At 47.0% G+C, this 20,092-nt stretch overlaps 1 protein-coding gene across 3 annotated transcripts in view; it reads right to left on the reverse strand.

Moving 5' to 3' along the window:
- The window catches only part of DUS2 (dihydrouridine synthase 2), a 141,577-nt gene that overhangs the window by 65,768 nt on the left and 55,717 nt on the right, over window positions 1–20,092 (reverse strand). For all 3 annotated transcript variants that reach the window (XM_088470897.1, XM_088470898.1, XM_088470899.1), the window contains exons 11-12: window positions 6,234–6,402; window positions 4,591–4,712 (exon numbers count right to left, since the gene is read on the reverse strand). In XM_088470897.1, coding sequence (XP_088327023.1) covers window positions 4,591–4,712; window positions 6,234–6,402 — 291 coding nt within the window. The remainder of the gene's footprint in view (window positions 1–4,590; window positions 4,713–6,233; window positions 6,403–20,092) is intronic.

The raw sequence follows: 20,092 nt of genomic DNA on the forward strand, positions 1-20,092 counted from the left end.
GCTGAACAGTGGGAATGACCGTTGCTCTGGCTAGCCTAGTGAAAGGAGCATCCACCCTGGGTGGAATCTCTCACGGCTTTTTATCATCCTCTGCGAAAGTTCCTTGAACTTTCTTGGTACCTGAAACCTTGTATCAGGTTTGAGCCAGGTCTCTGTCAAGGCCTCTCAAAAACGAGAAAAAGCTTGGAAAACAGAGACCTATTTCTTCTTCTGCTTGAAGAAGGAGGCTGAACTATTTTCAGAAACAGTTTCTGTAACTTTAGTGTCTGATGGACTGCCTCAACTAAAAGGGCTACTCCTGAACTCTTTTGGGAATGTCCCTCCAACACAGAGGTATTTTCCCAATCAGGATCTATTTCCCCTTCTTCCTGGGATGATTCGACAGATTCTGAATCTTCCCCAGAAACATCAAAAGAAGAGTGAATACTCAGTTTCTTAATGGCCCAGGTCCCTGTGACCGTCACCGTCTTGTTTAAAGACGTGGCCATCTCTGCGAGACGCTTGCCCAAATTACGAGCCCAAGGTGGTTCTATAGCAGGGTCAGAAACCGGTTTACCAGGTATAACACTAGCCTGAGACTGACGTAACTCAGCAATGTCGTCCGCCGTGGACCTGCCCAATCAGGCAACCCGGTCTGTTCCATAGAACATCCAGGCTGAGAGGTCACTGACACCTCGGAGCATGCTGCACAAAGCGAACCTGGCTCTATACAACCCTTGGGTAATTTCTTATTGCACTAAGCGCAAGTAAAATATGTAACAGATTCCGGTTTACCTTTGGGAATTATGTCTAGTTTCCCCGACATAATTCTCAATACCACAAAGATAAAAAAGTAGAAAAAGAAACCAATATTTTCTGAAACCCCAAAAGGGGAAAAACACAGAATGTAACCTAGTATCAAATAACTGCCTAAGTTCCCAACCAGGAAATAGTGCAATATTATGCTGTTTTATAACAACCTGCAATATAAGCTACAATAAACATGCTAAGTTTAATACAAAAATAACAAATATAAATAAAGTAACAAATCCAAGCCGTGTTTATCTGTGTCCCCTTCACGTCAACAGCAGTCACCGAGTAGCAAGGAATTACAGTGCATCTCCTCTCTTCACTTTTAAACTGTTGGGGGCGAGGCTAATTTGGCGCCAAAAACACCCGAGTAAAGAACCTCCTTTGGAGCGGAGCTACCCCTGAAGCTGCACTCGCATCTTCTAAATGCAGACCAGCTAAACGCGTCAGCCGGAAGTACCACCATCTGGGACCTTGGTTATCTGGACGGCTCAGGTTGTGACAAGCCAAACCAACTGCCCTAACAGAGGACTTTGCTCTGTTCTTGTGTCCCCCGACCGCAATGTAATGCTCGCCATACACTAGTGCGATTTCGGGCTGATTGCCCGATTTGCGATGCGTCGTACGATGAATAGTGTGGAAATTGTGTAGTTTTTAAGGTAGGATACGATCCGATACGTGCTCCCGCTCTTAAAACGTATTGCAAGATCAGATGTGCAACCCATCATATCTATCGTGATGGTATGCTGATCGTGCCGTGTATTTGTGCATACGATGCATCGTGCGTCCGAACGGCGTCATCTGTTAAAAAATAAATAAATAAGACTGATGCACGCAAGGGGAGATCCGTGATGCATGCACCGGTCTTTAATAAAATAAACACAGATGCAGGGATGGTTCAGTGAGAAAAAATAAAAATAAAAACGGCATGCCCCTCCCCCCAAAGAGCAACCAGTCCCTGGCTTTTAGTGACCCAGTGCTGGTTATGCAACACATGGGGGACAAACGACATATGGGTCCCCTGTATGTAAGCACAACCAGCATCGGGCTAATTAGAACCAGCCCTGGTTGCCAAAATATGGGGGACAAACGACGTAGGGGTTCCCAGTATTCTGCGCAATCAGCACTGGGCTCTGTGATCTGGTCCTGGTTCTGGATATACAGGGGGAAGAAATGCATAGGGTCCACCTTTATTTTCCAGAACCAGCACCGGACTCTTTCTAGCGGGGGGCTGATGCCACAGCCAGGGGAGTCCTTTCATCCGGCCCCCCAGCCGCAGCATTAACCCTGACGGCTGACGAGCTGGGGACCCCCCCAATAAAGGGGTCCGCCCCTCCAGGGCACCCCAGACCCAGGCTGATAGCCTGGGGCCATCCCAGGCACCCCTGGTTAGTGGGTGCTGGGTTGATAGTGTATAAGTGTAGTGTAAAAAATGAAGTGAAAAATCCGACCCACGCATTAGGTAACAACCACGAAGGTTGATACGTCCCGAATGAAGAGCTCAGATGCGAGATTACATTTGTAGTACTGTGTCTGAGCGTTTAATGGCTGAGAGAGGCCAGCCCCCGCCTCTCTCAGCCAATGAACGGCTCCCACCATTGACTACAATGGTGGGAACCGTTCATTGGCTGAGAGGCGGACAGCTCGCCTCTCTCAGCCAATGAACGCTCAGCGGCGGGGGTTTCCAAGGTGAAATCCCGCCACTAAGTTCTCATTTGGAAGTACTGTTCTTATACAACTATACTAAAGTACGTGGTTCCGCGCTTTTGTTTTTTTTATTTTTCCAAGGCCGGGGATTCCTACTTTGGACCGAAGAGGACCCGAACCTTGCATAGGAGACGGTGAGTATGGATATTTTTTCACAGGTACCCTATGAACAATCTACTGGAGAAGAGGACCGATGGCTACAGGGATACATAGACGAGTATGTGTACATGTGTGTGTATTTGTGTGAGTGCATGTAGGTTTAATAAACTTATACTTTGTATGGTGTGTGTCCCGTGTTTATTTTAATATTGCTTTTGCAGTGGAACTACAAGTACGAATGGGCCCGTAAAATGCTGGCACTTGTGGTTCTCCAAGTACCAACAGCGAGGGAGGCTTGCTGGGACCTGCAGTTCCACAGCAAAATACAAAATATTTTCAACTATTTGAAATGTACTACATTACATAATCAACCCGGCACCCACCGCCCAGGGGTGCCGGGGATAGCCCCGGGCTATCAGCCTAGGCCTGGGATGCCCTGGAGAGGGGGACCCCTTTATTGGGGGGGTCCCCAGCTTCCCAGGCCTAAGCTAACTAGCGGTCAGGTTGATGCTGCGGCTGGGGGGCCCGGTGAAAAGGCTCCCCCAGCTGTGACATCAGCCCCCCCCCCGCTAGAAAAAGTCTGGTGCTGGTTCTGGAAAATACAGAGGGACCCTACACGTTTCCCCCTGTATTTCTAGAACCAGGACTGGATCAGAGCGCAGTGCTGGTTGCACAGAATACGGGGGACCCCTACGTTATTTGTCCCCCGTATTTCGGCAACCAGGGCTGGTTCTGACTAGCACAGTGCTGGTTGTGCTTACATACGTGACCCCTACATCGTTTGTCCCCTGTATATTGCGCAATCAGCACTGGGTCACTAATAGTCCGGGGCTGGTTGCCCTTTGGGGGGGGCGAAACTCAGTTTTGTTTCTTTTTGAAACACTTTTTAAAAAAAAATTTCACAGATGCACAGATGGTTCTCATTGAACCATCCCTGAATCTGTGTTTATTTTAGCAAAGACAGATGCATGCATCACGGATTTCCCCATGCGTGCATCAGTTTTGTCTTTTTTAACAAATGTCTCCGCGCTGACGGTTGGACGCACGATGCATCGTACGTGAGATCGTATGAACATCGTGTGTCAATATTGCGGACGGGACTGCCAGAGATCTGCCGGGAGTTCAAGGCAAACTGTAAAATTAATCTTATCTTATGCTGGTCCTACTAGTGTATGGCCAGCATAAGTGATGGCTTCGTCCCCAAAGGCTTCTGGCAACTTCGATCCCACCTGCGGCCAGGAGTTCGACAGTACATCGGCCCTGTCACCGGGGTTAGGAAACGGGAGGGCAGGGGAGGATAACGCATGTTTGAACCAACAAAGCCGGTCCCACCTTTACAGTAAGCCTGTGTGCCAGGTATCAGGGAATAGACTGCACCAAGTGCCTTAACCTTACCACCTTGGATGCCTCCTCGGATGTAGTCCGGTATTACAGAGCCCCAGTGACTGCTGACAGCTTGGTGACTTCTGCAGAGGCTATTTAGAGTGGGATTTCAGGCTCCAGCCCTAAATAACTGTCCCCACTCTGTTAGTACTTGCCACCTGTGACCACGGACTAAGCACCTACTTTAAGAAGAAAAAAAAATGAAATAAAAAAAAAAAAAATGAAATAAAAAAAATAATAAAAAAAAATGCTAAGCTTCTAATACAAGACTTTGGGGCTGCCGAAAGTGTCCTCGGAATCCATCTGGGAGACACTAAGCTATCTCCCTGTTTGTCTGGTTTCGTACAAGCTTTGCCTGTGGTAGATATTATTTTTATTTTTCTCTTCTTTGCGGCTTTGCTAAATGTAGACTGAGGGGCTACCTGAAGTGGGAAAGGTTGTGTAGGGGAGGGAGTCAGCAGTTAACTGTTTTAGTGCCAGACTCCAATAGGTCATAAGCATACCCCAGAGTAATGGAGCGTCCCCCAGATGGATGATAGAGGAAATTACCCAGCAAAAGGTTACCAGACACTCAGATCCCTGCTATACTAGTTTGATATATACTTTACTCACCAAATGTCCAATGTTGATTGTGCTGCATGAAGCCTTTTGCCCAATGGAGACTCAAGCTGGTCCCGTAACATTTGACATAAGCAATACTTAGTATTGGTATAATGATTATCGTACTGCACAGCCTGGTTGGCAAAAGAAAAAAAAAAAAAAGATGATGATTAGAAGCCAAAGATATAAATCTTTCTATTCAACTAATATTTTGTACCCACAGGTTAATAGCTATTGTGCCCAATATTGCATGTGTAACTTTCCTCTTATCCCTCAACGTCCCGTCTTGCTCCCTCTCTTCACTGTTTCTTATACCTTCTACCACCTCCTTTCTACTCTGACTCTCTCACCTTACCCCTTCTCTTCCCTGTCCCATTTCTCTCTACCTTTTCCTTCCTCTTGTTGTCCTTTATTTTCCATCGCTCTGTGCACCCCCCTTCCTGTACCCATTGTTATATCCTTCTCTTTGCAGTAACCCCCTCCTCCATCTGTCATTTTTTAAAATATACACAATTTCTGCTCCTGGGGGCTGAGTGCCAGGGCTAAATTTTAGTCTCCACAGTGCCAGGTAGTAACTGCACCCTCATATCTGTACCCTCAGTCATCCTGCACCCTTAGACCTGTACTCTGTCACACACTACACTGCACCCTCAAAATTGGGGACAGCCAAATACAGAGTGCACAATGCTCTGCAGGGAGCAGTTATATACAAAATGTGCAATTCACTGCAAGGGGTCAGCTATATACAGACTGTACAATGCTCTGCAGGGGAGCAACAGGAGACCGCTATATGCAGACTGTGCAATGTTCTGCAAGGAGTCATATAGAAACCGTTGCAATTTTCTACAGGGGGAAGCTATATACTGACTATGCAATGTTCTGCAGGGAGCAGCAGACAGAGCTGCAGAGGCGGTGTTATTGGGGCCAGTGGTGGAATCCAGGTGGCGCTTATCATGAGACTGATAAACTTGGCACAACAGTGGAAGGATTCCTGGTCCCATCGACACAAACCGTGGTCGCCACGAATTCGGCTGTCACTGTATCATCTCCTATATCCTCCCAGATAAGGGTGGATGACATGAGTTGGATGATTGAACACATGACTGCCAGCTGCAGATTTGGGAACAGGATACTCACTCCCATGTAATAATCATCAACCCTATGAAACAATCATCACACCTGGCCGCCTCAAGATTGTCTCTCTTCTAGCAAGGGGTTGGTGGGTGGTGGGGTCTGTATGTGTGTAAGAGGAATGGGGGGATGCCGGGTAAATGAAAGAGAGAAGAGACAGTCAGTTAGAGCTGCGTGCCTGAACTGTTGCTGAGCCACATCTCACAAGCTTTGACAGTGTATTAGCGGTCAGAGATCATAAATCCCACCTCTTGTAAGAGATGGTGAAGGGAAGAAAGGTACTTTTGAAAGTCAATGTCATTGGAAGTTCAGTTTTGCATATTAATCTAGCATTTTAAAGATATTGATGACTTTCCAAAATATGTATACACAATTAAAGAGTGTGATTTTAAAACACATGCATCTTCTGCTTTATGGTTATAATAAAGGATACATTAACTGTGACCAGACCATATGAAAATTGTAAATCTCTATTTTCCACCACCTTCAAGACACATCAAAGAAAGGTCGCAAAAAATGCTCACGTGTCTAATGTAATCACGCATGACCTTTTCTATAGGCAAGGTGCCCTCTCTCCTGAAGATGGAAGGATTCCACATGGCTGCCCATGCTACCATTACAGATGAAGCAGCTGTGACGGACCGAAATGCTTCTATGTCTTGGAACTCTCGTATAAGCTCCTGTGAGCCTCCACTGAAAAGAAAATAGATGTTATATAACAGTGTACATTGTGAATCCTTTCCTAAAATTACCATATGTGAAATAACCAATTATTGCTTACACACCTGTGCAACATTTGTTAAGCACTCCTCAATCAGTATATTAATAAAATATACTTACCATTAATATATAACATATCAAACACAATGATATGAAATATACACTATATGACAGTGGTTCCCAAACTGTGCGCCATGGTACCCTGGTGTGCCTCAGGACACTTACAGGGTTGCCTCAGGTTGGTCCAACACCTAATCAAATTCTTTATGGTCACTGTAATGTAAATATGTGGACAAACAGAAGCACAAACCTGTCCCCATCACATAACTGAACCTAAGGATGATAGGTAAGCACAATTTACTTCACTTTACTACATTTTTTTCTGAATTTCCCAATCAAAAACTTTTGGCTTACGGGTACCGTGAAAATAATGCTAATACTCTAGGGCGCCGTGATTAAAAAAAGTTTGGAAACCTCTGCTATATGGACAAAAGTATTCGGACGCCTCACCATTACACATACAGGGACTGACATTGTATTCAAATACATATACTTTACTATGGAGTTGGTCCCCCTTTTGCAGCTATAACAGCTTCCACTCTTCTTGGAAGGCTTTCCACAAGATTTTGGAGTGTTTCTGTAGGAATTTGTGCCCATTCATTCTGTAGAGCATTTGAGAGGTCAGGCACCGATGTTGGACGAGAAGGCCTGGCTCTCAATCTCCGTTCCAGTTCATCCCAATGGTGCTCGATGGGGTTGAGGTCAGGGCTCTGTGCGGGCCAGTAAAGTTCTTCCACATTGAACTCATCAAACCATGTCTTTATAGTCCTTGCTTTGTGCACTGGGGCAAAGCCATGTTGGAATAGAAAAGGGCAGTGTTCTCCCCAGAATTTTTTTCCAGTCGGGTAGCATCCAAAACTAGCCGGGTGGGGGCCTTCGCAATCTTGTGCGCGCCAGGAAAAGGGGTATCTCCCTTACCAATCCAGCCCGGCAGGTCTCAGGCTGCTCCCCCACTGGCTCTCAGTCAAAAGTGCCCCCTGTAGTTTTCCCCTTCACGCATTGCCCCCTGTAGTTAAACTTTTCCCTTTTGCATTGCCTCCTGGCTGTGGTGTCTCTAGGTAGTGCCCCCAGATTGGTCCCTTATGTAGTGCCCCCAGGCTTAAATAGTGCCCCCAGACTGGCCCCTTATGCAGTGCCCCCAGGCTTAAATAGTATCCCTTATGCAGTGCCCCCAGACTGGCCCCTTATGCAGTGCCCCCAGGTTTAATAGTGTCCCTTGTGCAGTGCCCTCAGGTTTAATAGTGTCCCTTATCCAGTACCCCCAGGCTGGCCCCTTATGCAGTGCCCCAGGTTTAATAGTGTCCCTTATGCAGTTCCCCCAGACTTAAATAGTGCCCCCAGACTGGTCCTGGCTCCAGCCCCAGCCCAGCACTTGCCTTTACTTGCTGGCCGCTCCCGCTGCTGCTGCCTTGCGCTGACTGGATCTAATTAGAACCAGCAGTTTGTTAGGAGGGTAAGTCGCACAATAGCGAACACATATTTCCTGTATTGCTGCCAAGTGTTCAAACGATCATTGTATTCATAGCATGACTGCTTGTTAAACCTCTGAATTATACGGCTATATTTAGGGAGAAGGTTTATTTGTTTTCTGTGCAGAATAGGTGTATGTAATTGAAACGTGTGATTGTAAAGTGAAGGCTACTGTCTGTTAAGCCTAAAAAGTGGAGGTTACTGTCTGTTAATCCTCAGTGGAAACTCAGTAGGTGCCTGATGGGGCCGAACAAACTACTGGGCCAGTGTACAAAGCAGGTACATTGTGGTTATCGAGAAACTAAGGGGTTTCTTGGTCCAGCACCCATTAATCGCAAAGTCCACTGATCAGTTAGGTTCTTTGGGCAATGCGATCGAACCACATAGTTGTATAAACTGTGATTGTGAAGTGGGTTAATGTGGGAGTGAAACTGCTGGCAAGGTTAGGAGTTATTGGAACTCCTAGATGCTACCAGCTGGGAGTAAACTCAAAGTAGGAAGCGAGTGGTGAAGCTTGGAGTTAAATTCATCATAAGTAAAATAATTTGCTAGGCGGTTATTTTACTCCTCGTTTATGCACACGGACCATATCACCTAGCTGGAAAGTGGTGCATAGCGGGAAGAAGCGAGCGGCTAAAGCATGGTTTGAATTAGCCGCAGGTAGAATAATTTACAATAGGTGGTTATTCTGCTCCTCGTTGTGCAAGCCGACTGTAACGCCCGGCGGGCCGACTGTACATAACGGGAGGGAGTGCGTGAACGTAGATCTCTGAAAATCGTTCACCAATCGAAATTCTCTAGAAATTGCTAAGCATTTTCTCAGACGGGTGCGAGGCAATCTCTAGGAATGGTTGATGATGTGCTGCTGATGGAAGGGCCGCTTGGGTCGGCCAGGTAGGTTATGTTTAAAAAGTATGGTGCGTACGCTACAGCGTACTGTGACATATAGGTCAAGATGACCAAGAAATGTAGAACACCTTTTCCTAAGATTGGTAGCTTTGATTTGGAGGTTCTGAATAATGTTAGAGAGAGTATATGTTTAGTGAAATCTCTAAAGAAAAGAATAATGTTTAATGATTGTTTAAAGTTGTGGCAGCACGAGGGGAACATGTGGCTTAGCGGTGTGCCCGCGACGCAAACTAGCGTCATGCTCACGCCACACGAGAGTGCGTATGTAACGCAAAATAGCATTGTGTGCGCGCCACAAAAGAGCACGCACGCACGGCAAGATAGCGTTGCAGAAGGTAATGTTAGTAGCACATGCACCCCATCTCCGCCCTATGCGGATGGGGGTGAAGGTACAGTCGATCTCAAAAATCATGAAAATGTAACAAGTAACTTGTACCCTATCCTAAGCATATCATAAGGAACATGTTTTTGATGCAGATGATGAACCTGTTGTAATGTCAGCTCTTTCCCATGTTGCCCAAATGTTAAATGTACCATCACAACAAGCACAGGTAGCTGCCCCGCTAGTACCAGAAATGGAGGTAGCCCCACCAGTGCAGGAAGTATTAACACCCGCTGTAACAGTAGTGGAGGTTGTTAATACTACACGTAGTAGTAGTAGGCTGAACCCTCAACCAGGTAATCAGGCCAAAAGGTAGCAGTGTGGCAGGCATCCATCCCGTCCGGACAATAACTGTTCCCAATGGGAATCCGGACGCACATGGTGTAGTGGCCACAAGGAATGTAGCGATGCATTGTCCATGGACAAGAGCAGAACTACATTCCATAATGACAGATTTCCCTGACCCTAGGAAAGAACTAGCAAAGTGCCAGAGATTTGCAAAGGATTTAGGTAATGCTCATGAGCCAACCAACAAAGATTGGCGAGTGGTATTGCGGGCATGTCTTCCACACAATACCGACGTAAAAAAGTTCATCACAGCCTGTGTATTGGATGGAGATAGTCCCATAACTGATGAAGGTAATCAGGACAACATAGCCCACATTGTCACCCAGTTGGCCGTATATTTCCCAGTAGTAGATAACTGAGGTAAGCTTTTTACAATTAAGCAGAAAAAGAATGAGTCTGCAGCAGATTATTTCACCAGAGTGCTACAGACTATTACCCAATACACAGGTATAGAAGATATAAAGGATAGCACACACCATAGGGAAATGACAATCACTCTACCATTTCAGATAAACATCCATCTCAGGTAGAGCAGATGTTATCTCAAATATCAGGGTCCCTCTGGACCAAAGATGGACAGGACACTGGAATGATGGCAAACGTAGCTCCCGTAATGGTAAATCTAGAAAGTGGTAGGCAAGCTCCAAAAATTCCCCAGTACCCGTTAAAACCAGAAGTAGAAATAGGGGTTTATCCCATAATTGAGCGGTTACTATAACAGGGAATTTTAGTCCATGCAGCAAGTGTAGCCAATAGTCGCATTTTTCCAGTGAAGAAGGCTGGGAGGGGCTATTGATTAGTACAGGACCTTAGAGGGGTTAATAAGGTAGTTGAGAGCCAATTCCCCGTAGTGCCAAATCCAGCTGTCATCCTTACGCAGACTCCACCATCCGCAACCCATTTTACTGTCACTGGCCTCTGTTCTGCCTTCTTCATCTTGACTGTCAGTACCTATTTGCATTTACATAGAGGGGGGTACAATACACATGGACACAATTTCCCCAGGGCTTCATAGACAGCCCCAGTATCTTTTCCCAGGCCTTACATGACTGTTTACAATCTTTTCAACCTGCCAATGGATCTGTTCTAATACAATATGTGGACGATTTATTGTTGTGTTCTGATTCATTTATGTCATGTTTAAATGATACTAAACTACTGTTGCTTCATCTCTCACAGACAGGACACAAGGTTGCTAAAAACAAATTACAGCCATTCCAGTCCAGGGTTAAATACTTAAGACACTGTCTAACCCAGGGATTACAACATCTGACTACTGACAAAATCCAGGCCATACAGACCATGACACTGCCGCAGAAACAAGAGCAAATCCGTACCTTCCTGGGATACTGCAGAATGTGGATCCCAGGTTTTTCTATTTTGGCTTTACCATTGCAGGAATTAGAACCTCATTCAGATGCACTCGCAAGAAGCGAGTGCTCGTTCTGAATGAGGGCGGCCGCTTGTATTTTTTGTGCGGCCTCCTGGTCTCTAGGTAAGATGTGGGTTACCACCCACAGCTTTAGCGACCGACCAGGCTGATGGTCGCGATGGTCAAGACCATCGCGACCATCGAGGCTTGCGAGAGAACCTAAGGTTGGGTCTCGGCAACCGCAAGCTCCAGGGAGCTTCCTGCTCTGATTGAGCAGGAAGCTCCCCACTGACATCACTGCTGATGTCAGTGCAGCCGCCCACAAAATGGCAGGTGTTCCTTAAGGAACGGCTCAGTTTGTGAAACCACCCCCCGCCACACCTACAAAATGGGCCGAGCTGTTGATCAACATCGACAGCCGGCCCTTTTGTAGTGAGCACCGGAGCGAGAGAGTTTCTCTCTCGCTCCGGGGCTTGCTGCTCTTGCACACAGCCTAAACATCGACGCAGTTGCGAGCGCTCAGCGCTTGCGACCGGGTCTGAATGAGGACCTTAGTCTCTTCCTCAAAGCCCGATCGTGTCATACACACAGAGGAAACAGAGCAGGTTTTCCTTAACCTGAAGGACAGTCTGACAAGAGCACCTGCATTGGGAATACCCGATTATGAAAAACATTTTGATTTATTCTCTACGGAAGCTAATGGTTGCGCAGCAGGTGTCCTCACAAAAATATGGTGATGCTAGTAGGCCCGTAGCATACTACAGTGCACAATTGGACACTATGGCAAGATCACTCCCAACGAGTTTAAGTGTAGCAGCGACTGCTCTATTGGTCAGTAAGAGTGAGGATGTAGTATTAGGCCATGATATGATTGTTTATACACCCCATGCTGTATCTGCTTTGCTGAATTCTGCCCAAACCAGACAGGTTTCCTCAGCTAGGTTCACGAAATGGGAACTAGCTCTAATAGCACCTGCAAACATCACCATTAAGCGGTGCAGTACGTTAAATCCAGCAAAGTATTTACCATATGTGCCTCAGGACGCACAAAGGGTGGAGGAAGGTGAGTCGCTGGAGGAAAGTGAGTTCTGCAGGTATATTGATGCACATGATTGTATGGAATATTTGAATCAGACCTTTACTGCAAGACCTGACATACGTGACACACCTTTAGAAAACGTAGATGTGAAAATTTTACATGGATGGGAGTGGTCATAGACAAACTGATACTGGAGAGTTATGTACAGGTTATGCTGTGGTAAATGACAAGGACGTTATAGAAGCCGAACCTCTTGGTCCACCCCACTCAGCCCAAGTGACGGAGCTAGTTGCATTAAGAAGAGCATGTGAATTAGCAAAAGGCAAATCTGCTAATATCTACACCGACTCCAGGTACGCCTTTGGGGTAGTACATGATTTTGGTGCTCTATGGCATCTAAGAAATTTTATGACAGCAGCAGGCACGCCAGTCGCACACTCAAAACATATAAAAGGTCTATTGACAGCTATCCAAATGCCTAAGGCAGTGGCCGTCATTAAGTGTAAAGCCCATACATGTGAAGATCCGGTGTCACTGGACAATAACAGGGCAGACGAAGCTGCCAAATGGGCAGCAGGTTTAAGAGTGAACATGCCAATTAACCAAATTATGAGGTTTGAAAACGATGGCTATGCAGACATTAATTGAGATGCAAAATTTGTGTTCCATTCAGGAAAAGGCAGTCTGGAGATCCAAGGGATGTGGTAAGAGAGATGGACAAGGTAAGCCTATGGCACCAAAGGCATACTACTCAAGTTTGTCTGACTCACCTGGGAAAGCAAGGTATGTGCAAATTGGTCAGGGCGTATTGGTGTGCACCAAGTTTCTCTTCCCAAGCCGAAAAGAGGGCAATGTCCTGCTTGAGGAAGAACGATGGAAAAACAATACCAAACGAACCATCCCACATCCCTCCGACAGGTGGACCTTTTCAGGTAATACAAATTGGTTTCATCCAATTACCACCCTGCAGGAATCTCAAGTATGTATTAGTTTGCACAGATGTGTTTTCTAATTGGGTTGAGGCATATAAAGCTGCCACTAATACTGCTGCGTTTACTGCTAAAAAGATTGTTCAGGAATTTGAGGTAGGCTACTGCGGTGGCGTTGTAGGATTGTACCTGAACGGGCCTGCCCTTTAGTACTTCCTGTGCTTGAACAAGTGCTCTGAATAGCCGTTTTAGAGGCTGCCACAGTAGAAACAATCTTGTACAGTTTTTTGCCAAATAAAATGCCTCCTGTAAATGGAAGGTATTCCAGGGCTTTCTTAGACCCTGCATCTAGTTTCCAGTCCCTTAACCAAAGGGCACTGCGAGCCACCACGAAGACAGCTGATGCTTTAGAGGATAATATACCCGCATCCAATGCTGCCTCTCCCAAATAGACGCTGCCTCCTTAACATAGGAGATAATTGTCAGCTGTTCCCCAGAAACTTCTTTAAGAGTCTCTTCCAGTGCCTTTATCCATTCTTCAATGGCTTTGGAAACCCAGGCCGTAGCCATGGCTAGGCAAGTAACATCTCCGGAAAGAGAAAAGACTGTGTTGAGACAGGCTTCAAGTCTCCTATCCATGGAACATTTAAGAGGATGCAGATGGTATGGGCAATGTGGCGGTCCTGACCAGATCATGCATGTCTACTGATGGCGAAATTTCCCATTGGCGCACTCGTCTGACGGAAAGGGGTTTAAGGCCACAACAACCTTTTTTGTAATACGGAATCTCCTATCCGGAGAACTCCATGCTTCCCCCATAATTTCCGAGAGGTGCTCAGATTGGGGAAATTCAGCTTTCATAACTTTCTGTCGTTCTACTGGAGCCTTCCTTTGCACTGGCTCCTCATTATCTAGGTTTAGCACAACTTTGACTGCCCTAATCAGGGAGGGGACATTTGCTGTTGGAAAATAGTCCTCTCCCGAGAGAGATTCCCGAGAGGAGCCCTATATATCCCCACACTCATCAGAAGATGTACCAGAATTTGCAGGCTGGACAGAGTGATAGGATGAGGCCGACCGCCTTCTGGGTTTTGGCTGTACCGGTCTAGCTGCTTGCAGCGGCTGCTGAAAAGCTGCTGATGAAGCCATACTCTGACCTGAGTGAGCATACATGTCCCATCCAGGATGGATGCATAGGGGGCATAAACATAGTAGGTTGCAGCTGCTGACGGTACCCCATCATCAGGGCCGGCCTAGGAGCTATCAAATAATGGGGGAGGGGCCGCCGGGGAGACAGTACCTCCCTTCTGTTGTATGGATCCACCAGGCACACCGACATGGCCGCCGCCATTTGCTTAGCCCCCGGCTGTCAGGATCCCTCATGTCCCGATGGTCTAGTGTGAGAGGCAGTTTTACCTGGCTCCTCACAACAGCGTCCTCCGGCCAATCTGCACCGCCGGAGGCATGGACTGCCACATGGTTCCCAGACGTCAGCGGCCACGGGGAATCACCTTACCTGCGTCCCTGATGTTCCTGGCTATAGTCCTGGGCTCAGCTGATACTCGTCGAAATCACCAGTTCCCTCACTGGTGTTGCGGCGCCGGCGGGGGAAGACGGAGCAGCAGCACGGGCGTCTTATCCAGACGCCTAGCTGCTTACTCAAAAAAAAAAAAAAACTTGTACTGCTGTCGCAGTCCCACTGTCAGCAAGGTGCACTCCTGCACACCAAACAAAAAACTACTGCCTGTAGCTAGGGGTGGGGTATATATGGTGGAGGACCCAGTGCATCCTGGGAGCTGACAGCTTGTTAACTGTTTGGTGTCTGGATCACTCCAACCACATACCCCCAAGGTAATATCTGTGGACCTTATGGACCCCGAAGAAGAAAATATAAAATACTAAAGAGAATCAATTGTAATGTAGTTTACAAAGAGTTCCAATTCATTTTACTCACTGAGACAGTTGGGTTGTAGAGTATTGAGTCTCAGTATCCATTTTGTTTCTAATCTCATCAAGTCCAGAATCCTGTTGCCTCCCCTTGGCTTTGGAGGGATGTGATCAACGATCATGTATTTTAAGGATGCTAAAGGATGGTTGACGAAGCCCCCCCTGGGGGATGAATTTCGACTTGTATTTACAACTACTGCGTCTCACTCTAACGAGAAATAATTTTTTTTATTTACATGTGGCCCCGATGCATTCCAACGTGTTAATGTTTAAGCTTAAAAATGAATTTTCTTTCAGGATCCAGAATACAGCCAACATATCCTCTGGTACATAGGATACATACAGTGCCTTACAAAACTATTCACCCACCTTCTCTTTTTACTTTTTTTGCCTGTAATTTTTTTTTCATCTGAATTTTATTAGATGGGTCTGCACAAAATGGTCTAATTTGGTGAAGTGAAATGAGAAAAGTAAATATAAAAAAAGAATCTTTATAAATAAAATTCTGAAAATTGGCATGTGCATATGTAATCAAGGGACAAAGTTGTTGAGAAGTACAATTCTGGGTTGGGTTATAAAAAAAAAAAATTCCAAATCTTTGATGATCCCCCGGAGCACCATCAAATCCATCATCAAATGGAAAGAACATGGTATCACAACAAACCTGCCAAGAGAGGGCCACCCACCAAAACTCACAGATCGGGCAAGGAGGGCATTAATCAGAGAGGCAGCACAGAGACCAAAGGTAACCCTGAAGGAGCTGCAGTGTTCCACAGCAGAGACTGGTGTATCTGTGCATGTGACCACAATAAGCCGTACACTCCACAGAGCTGGGCTTTATGGAAGTGTGGCCAGAAAAAAAGCCATTACTTAGTGATAAATATAAGAAGACATGATTTGAGTTTGCCAAAAGACATGTGGGCAACTCCCCAAATGTATGGAGAAAGGTGCTCTGGTCAGATGAGACTAAAATTGAACTTTTTGGCTACCAAGGAAAACACTATGTCTGGTGCAAACCCAACACATCCCATCACCCCAAGAACACCATCCCCACAGTGAAACATGGTGGCAGCATCATGCTGTGGGGATGTTTTTCAACAGCAGGGACTGGGAAACTGATTCAAGTCGAGGAAAAGATGGATGGTGCTAAATACAAGCATATTCTTGAGCAAAACATGTTTGTGTGCCTATGATTTGAGACTGGGAAGGAGGTTCACCTTCCAGCAGGACAATGACCCGAAGCATACTGCTGAAGCAACACTCGAGTGGTTTAAGGGGAAACACTAGTCAAAGCCCAGATCTCAATCCAGTTGAGAATCTGTGGTCAGACTTGAAGATTGCTGTTCACAAGCGGAAACCATCCAACATGAAGGAGCTGGAGCAGTTTTGCCTTGACTAATGGGCAAAAACCCCAGGGGCAAGATGTGGCAAGCTCATAGAGACTTATCCAAAGCGACTTGCAGCTGTAATTGCCGCAAAACGTGGCTCGACAAAAGTATTGACTTTAGGGGGGTGAATAGTTATGCACACTGAAGTTTTCTGTTATGTTGTCCTAAATGTTGTTTGATTCACAATATAAAAAAAACAAAAAACAAACACAACTTCACAGTTGTAGGCATGTTCTGTGAATGAAATGATGCACACCTTCAAACAATCCATTTTAATTCCAGGTTGTGAGGCAACAAAACATGAAAAATGCAAAGGGGGGTGAATACTTTTGCAAGGCACTGAAGATGGTTTGCTTTTACTGTGGAACGGGGGAGAAGAAAAATTCAATGATGATGGAACGCATCAACAAATTAAAAACTCCCATTAGGTTCACGTAATAGTAATAGGGTACATATTTTGGATGTACAAGTAAATCTCAGAGAAGGAAGAATTTCTACTTCAGTGTTCTATAAGCAGACAGATAGGAACACATTTCTGGAGGCAAGTAACCATCACTCCAGACAATTAAAATCAGGTTTTCCTTTCTCACAAATGCATAGAATACAGTAGGGAATATAGATTGTAATCTCCTCTGGGGCTTGTGAATGGCCAAATATTCTCTATAAAGTGATGCGGAATATACAGTGTTATATATATATATATATATATATATATATACACATACACACACTGGTAATATTATTATTATTATGAGATATGGTAAGAACTTACCTTTGTTATCTCTATTTCTACGAAGTCCATAGGGTTCCACAGGATACCTTGGGGTATAGGTGTGACGTCAGTCATCGGGCACCATAGAGTTAAGCTTTCAGCCTCCCAGGATGCACTAGGGTCCCCCTCCTATACCCCGCCCCCGAGCCAAGGCACCTCAGTTAGTTATCAAGCCATAGGCCGGAGGAGGAGAAGGAAGAGAGAGAAAGAAGATCTGGATACACACAAGAATCACACTCTCACCAGAGGGAGACGGGAAAACCGGTGACCAGACCAAAGCCCATCTGCAGCACAGGTGCGACAGGGCGGGAGTCCTGTGGAACCATATGGACTTCGTAGAAATAGAGATAACAAAGGTAAGTTCTTACCATATCTCATATTTTCTACTTCAGGGTCCATAGGGTATCCACAGGATACCTTGGGGATGTCCCAAAGCAGTATCCTTTAAGGGTGGGGACGCTCCTGTGCTGAAAGGAGAATCCGCCGCCCGAAGGAAGCATCCTGAGAGGCGAAAGTGTCAAACCTGTAATACCTCACGAAGGTATGGACAGAGGACCACGTAACAGCCTTGCAGATCTGGACTGCAGAGGCACAACGTCGAGCTGCCCACGAAGGACCCACAGACCTAGTGGAATGAGCTTTCAAAGAAGGAGGAACCGGTAGACCTTCATGAAGATAAGCTTCAGAAATAGCCATACGGATCCAGGCTGCCAAAGTTTGCTTTGAAGCAGGCCAACCCTTTTTACGGAAGCCATAGGACAAACAAGGCGTCCGACTTCCTAAACTAAGAAGTGCGGTCAACATAAGTCCTTAAGGCCCGCACAACGTCCAAAGTGGCCTCACCCACTGAAAGACCAGGTGAGTTAAAGGTCGGAACAACTATTTCCTCGTTAACATGAAACTGGGAAACAACTTTGGGAAGAAATTCAGGCCGAGTGCGGAGCACTGGCCTCTTCCCATGAAAAATCAAGAAAGGGGGTCTACAAGAAAGAGCCCCTCAATCAGAAAAACATCTGGCCGAAGCTATGGCCAGAAGGAAAACAGTCTTAGCTGTTAGCCATTTAAGATCCACTGAGCCCAGTGGTTCAAACGGTGGTCCCTGGAGAGCCCTCAGGACCACAGCCAAATCCCAAGGCACCACAGGTGGAACAAAGGGCGGCTGAATGCGGACAACACCTTGCATAAAGGTGTGCACATCCGGGATTGTAGCAATCCTACGGTGAAACCAGACAGACAGGGCCGAAACCTGTACCTTCAAAGAAGCAAGGCGAAGCCCATGATCTAGTCCCGCTTGTAGGAAGGCGAGTATCCTAGACAGACGAAACTCCCGCGGTACATAACCTCTCGGTCGACACCACTGGAAGAACGTATGCCACACGTGATGGTATATTCTCGCGGAAGACGGTTTCCGAGCTCGTAACATGGTATGCACAACAGAGCTGGAAAACCCCCTGGACCTCAACATGGCTGTCTCAACAGCCACGCCGTCAAAGACAGCCGAGTCAGGTCCGGGTGAAGACAAGGACCCTGCGACAGAAGGTCCGGTCGTAGCGGCAACCGCAGAGGACTGTCCATGGACAGACCCCGAAGGTCTGAGAACCAGTGCCGTCTGGGCCACGCGGGAGCTATCAACAGGAGCGTCCCTCCTTCCTGTTTGAATTTCCGGATTACCCGTGGAAGAAGGGAAACCGGAGGAAACAGGTATGCGAACCGGAACGTCCACCGGAGGGACAGAGCATCCACCAGAGACGCCTCTTCGTCTCTTGTGCGAGACCCGTACACCGACAACTTGTTGTTGTGCCGGGACGCCATGAGGTCGATCTCTGGAAGACCCCACCTGTCCACCAGCAGTTGAAAAACGTCCGGGTGCAGGGACCATGCACCCGGATGAACGTCGTGGCGACTTAGAAAGTCCGCCTCCCAATTTAGCACTCCCGGGATGAAGACCGCTGATATGGCCGGAAGATTGCGCTCCGCCCATACCAGGATCCAAGACACCTCTACGAGAGCCGCCCGACTTCGGGTTCCTCCTTGCCTGTTTATGTAGGCCACGGTGGTAGCGTTGTCGGACTGGACCTGCACCGGACGACCCTGGAGAACCCGATGTGCCTGCTGGAGAGCATTGAAGACCGCACGGAGTTCCAAGATATTTATTGGAAGCTCCGCTTCTGTCGGCGTCCACCTGCCCTGGAACAAGTGTGGACCCAAAACTGCTCCCCAGCTCCGAAGACTGGCGTCCGTTGTCAACAGGACCCAATTTGGTACCCAGAACGGACGTCCCTTGCTGAGATGGGTCGTCTGCAACCACCAGGCGAACCTCCGGGGTGAGCACTATCGTCTGGGACTTCAGAGACTGAGGCAGCCCGTTCCACTTGGACAGGATCAGGTGCTGCAGAGGTCTGGAGTGAAACTGGGCATATTCCACCATGTCGAACACCAACACCATGGAGCCCAGTAACCTCATCGCCGAGTGTAGAGACACCCGGCGGCTGTGCAGACAACTGCGCACCCTCGACTGTAAAGCAGAGATCTTTTCCTCAGTCACAAAGATCCTTTGCTGTCCCGAGTCTAAGAAGGTTCCGAGGTGCAGAATCCGCCGAGACGGGATTAGAGTGGACTTCTGCCAGTTGATTAACCAGCCGTGCCGTTGCAGCAGCGCAATGGTCAGGTCCAAGTGGCGTAGAAGGAGCTCTGGAGATTCTGCCACTAATAACAGGTTGTCCAAGTACGGCAACATGCGGACTCCCTGCAGCCGCAGAGAAGCCGCCATCACCTTGGTGAACACACGCGGTGCTGTCGCCAGGCCAAAAGGTAACGCCCGAAACTGGAAGTGGTCGCTGCGGATTGCAAACCTGAGGAACTGTTGATGGCGCAAAAGAATAGGGACATGCAGGTAAGCGTCCTGTATGTCCAATGACACCATGTAGTCCCCAGGTTCCAGCGCCAGAATGATGGACCGTAGGGTCTCCATCCGAAACTTCGGCACCCGCAAAGACTTGTTGAGAGCTTTGAGGTTGAGAATCGGACGATACGACCCATTGGGTTTC

Source organism: Taudactylus pleione, unplaced genomic scaffold, assembly GCF_031769625.1.
Source record: "Taudactylus pleione unplaced genomic scaffold, aTauple2 ptg000106l, whole genome shotgun sequence".
Classification (NCBI taxonomy): domain Eukaryota; kingdom Metazoa; phylum Chordata; class Amphibia; order Anura; family Myobatrachidae; genus Taudactylus; species Taudactylus pleione.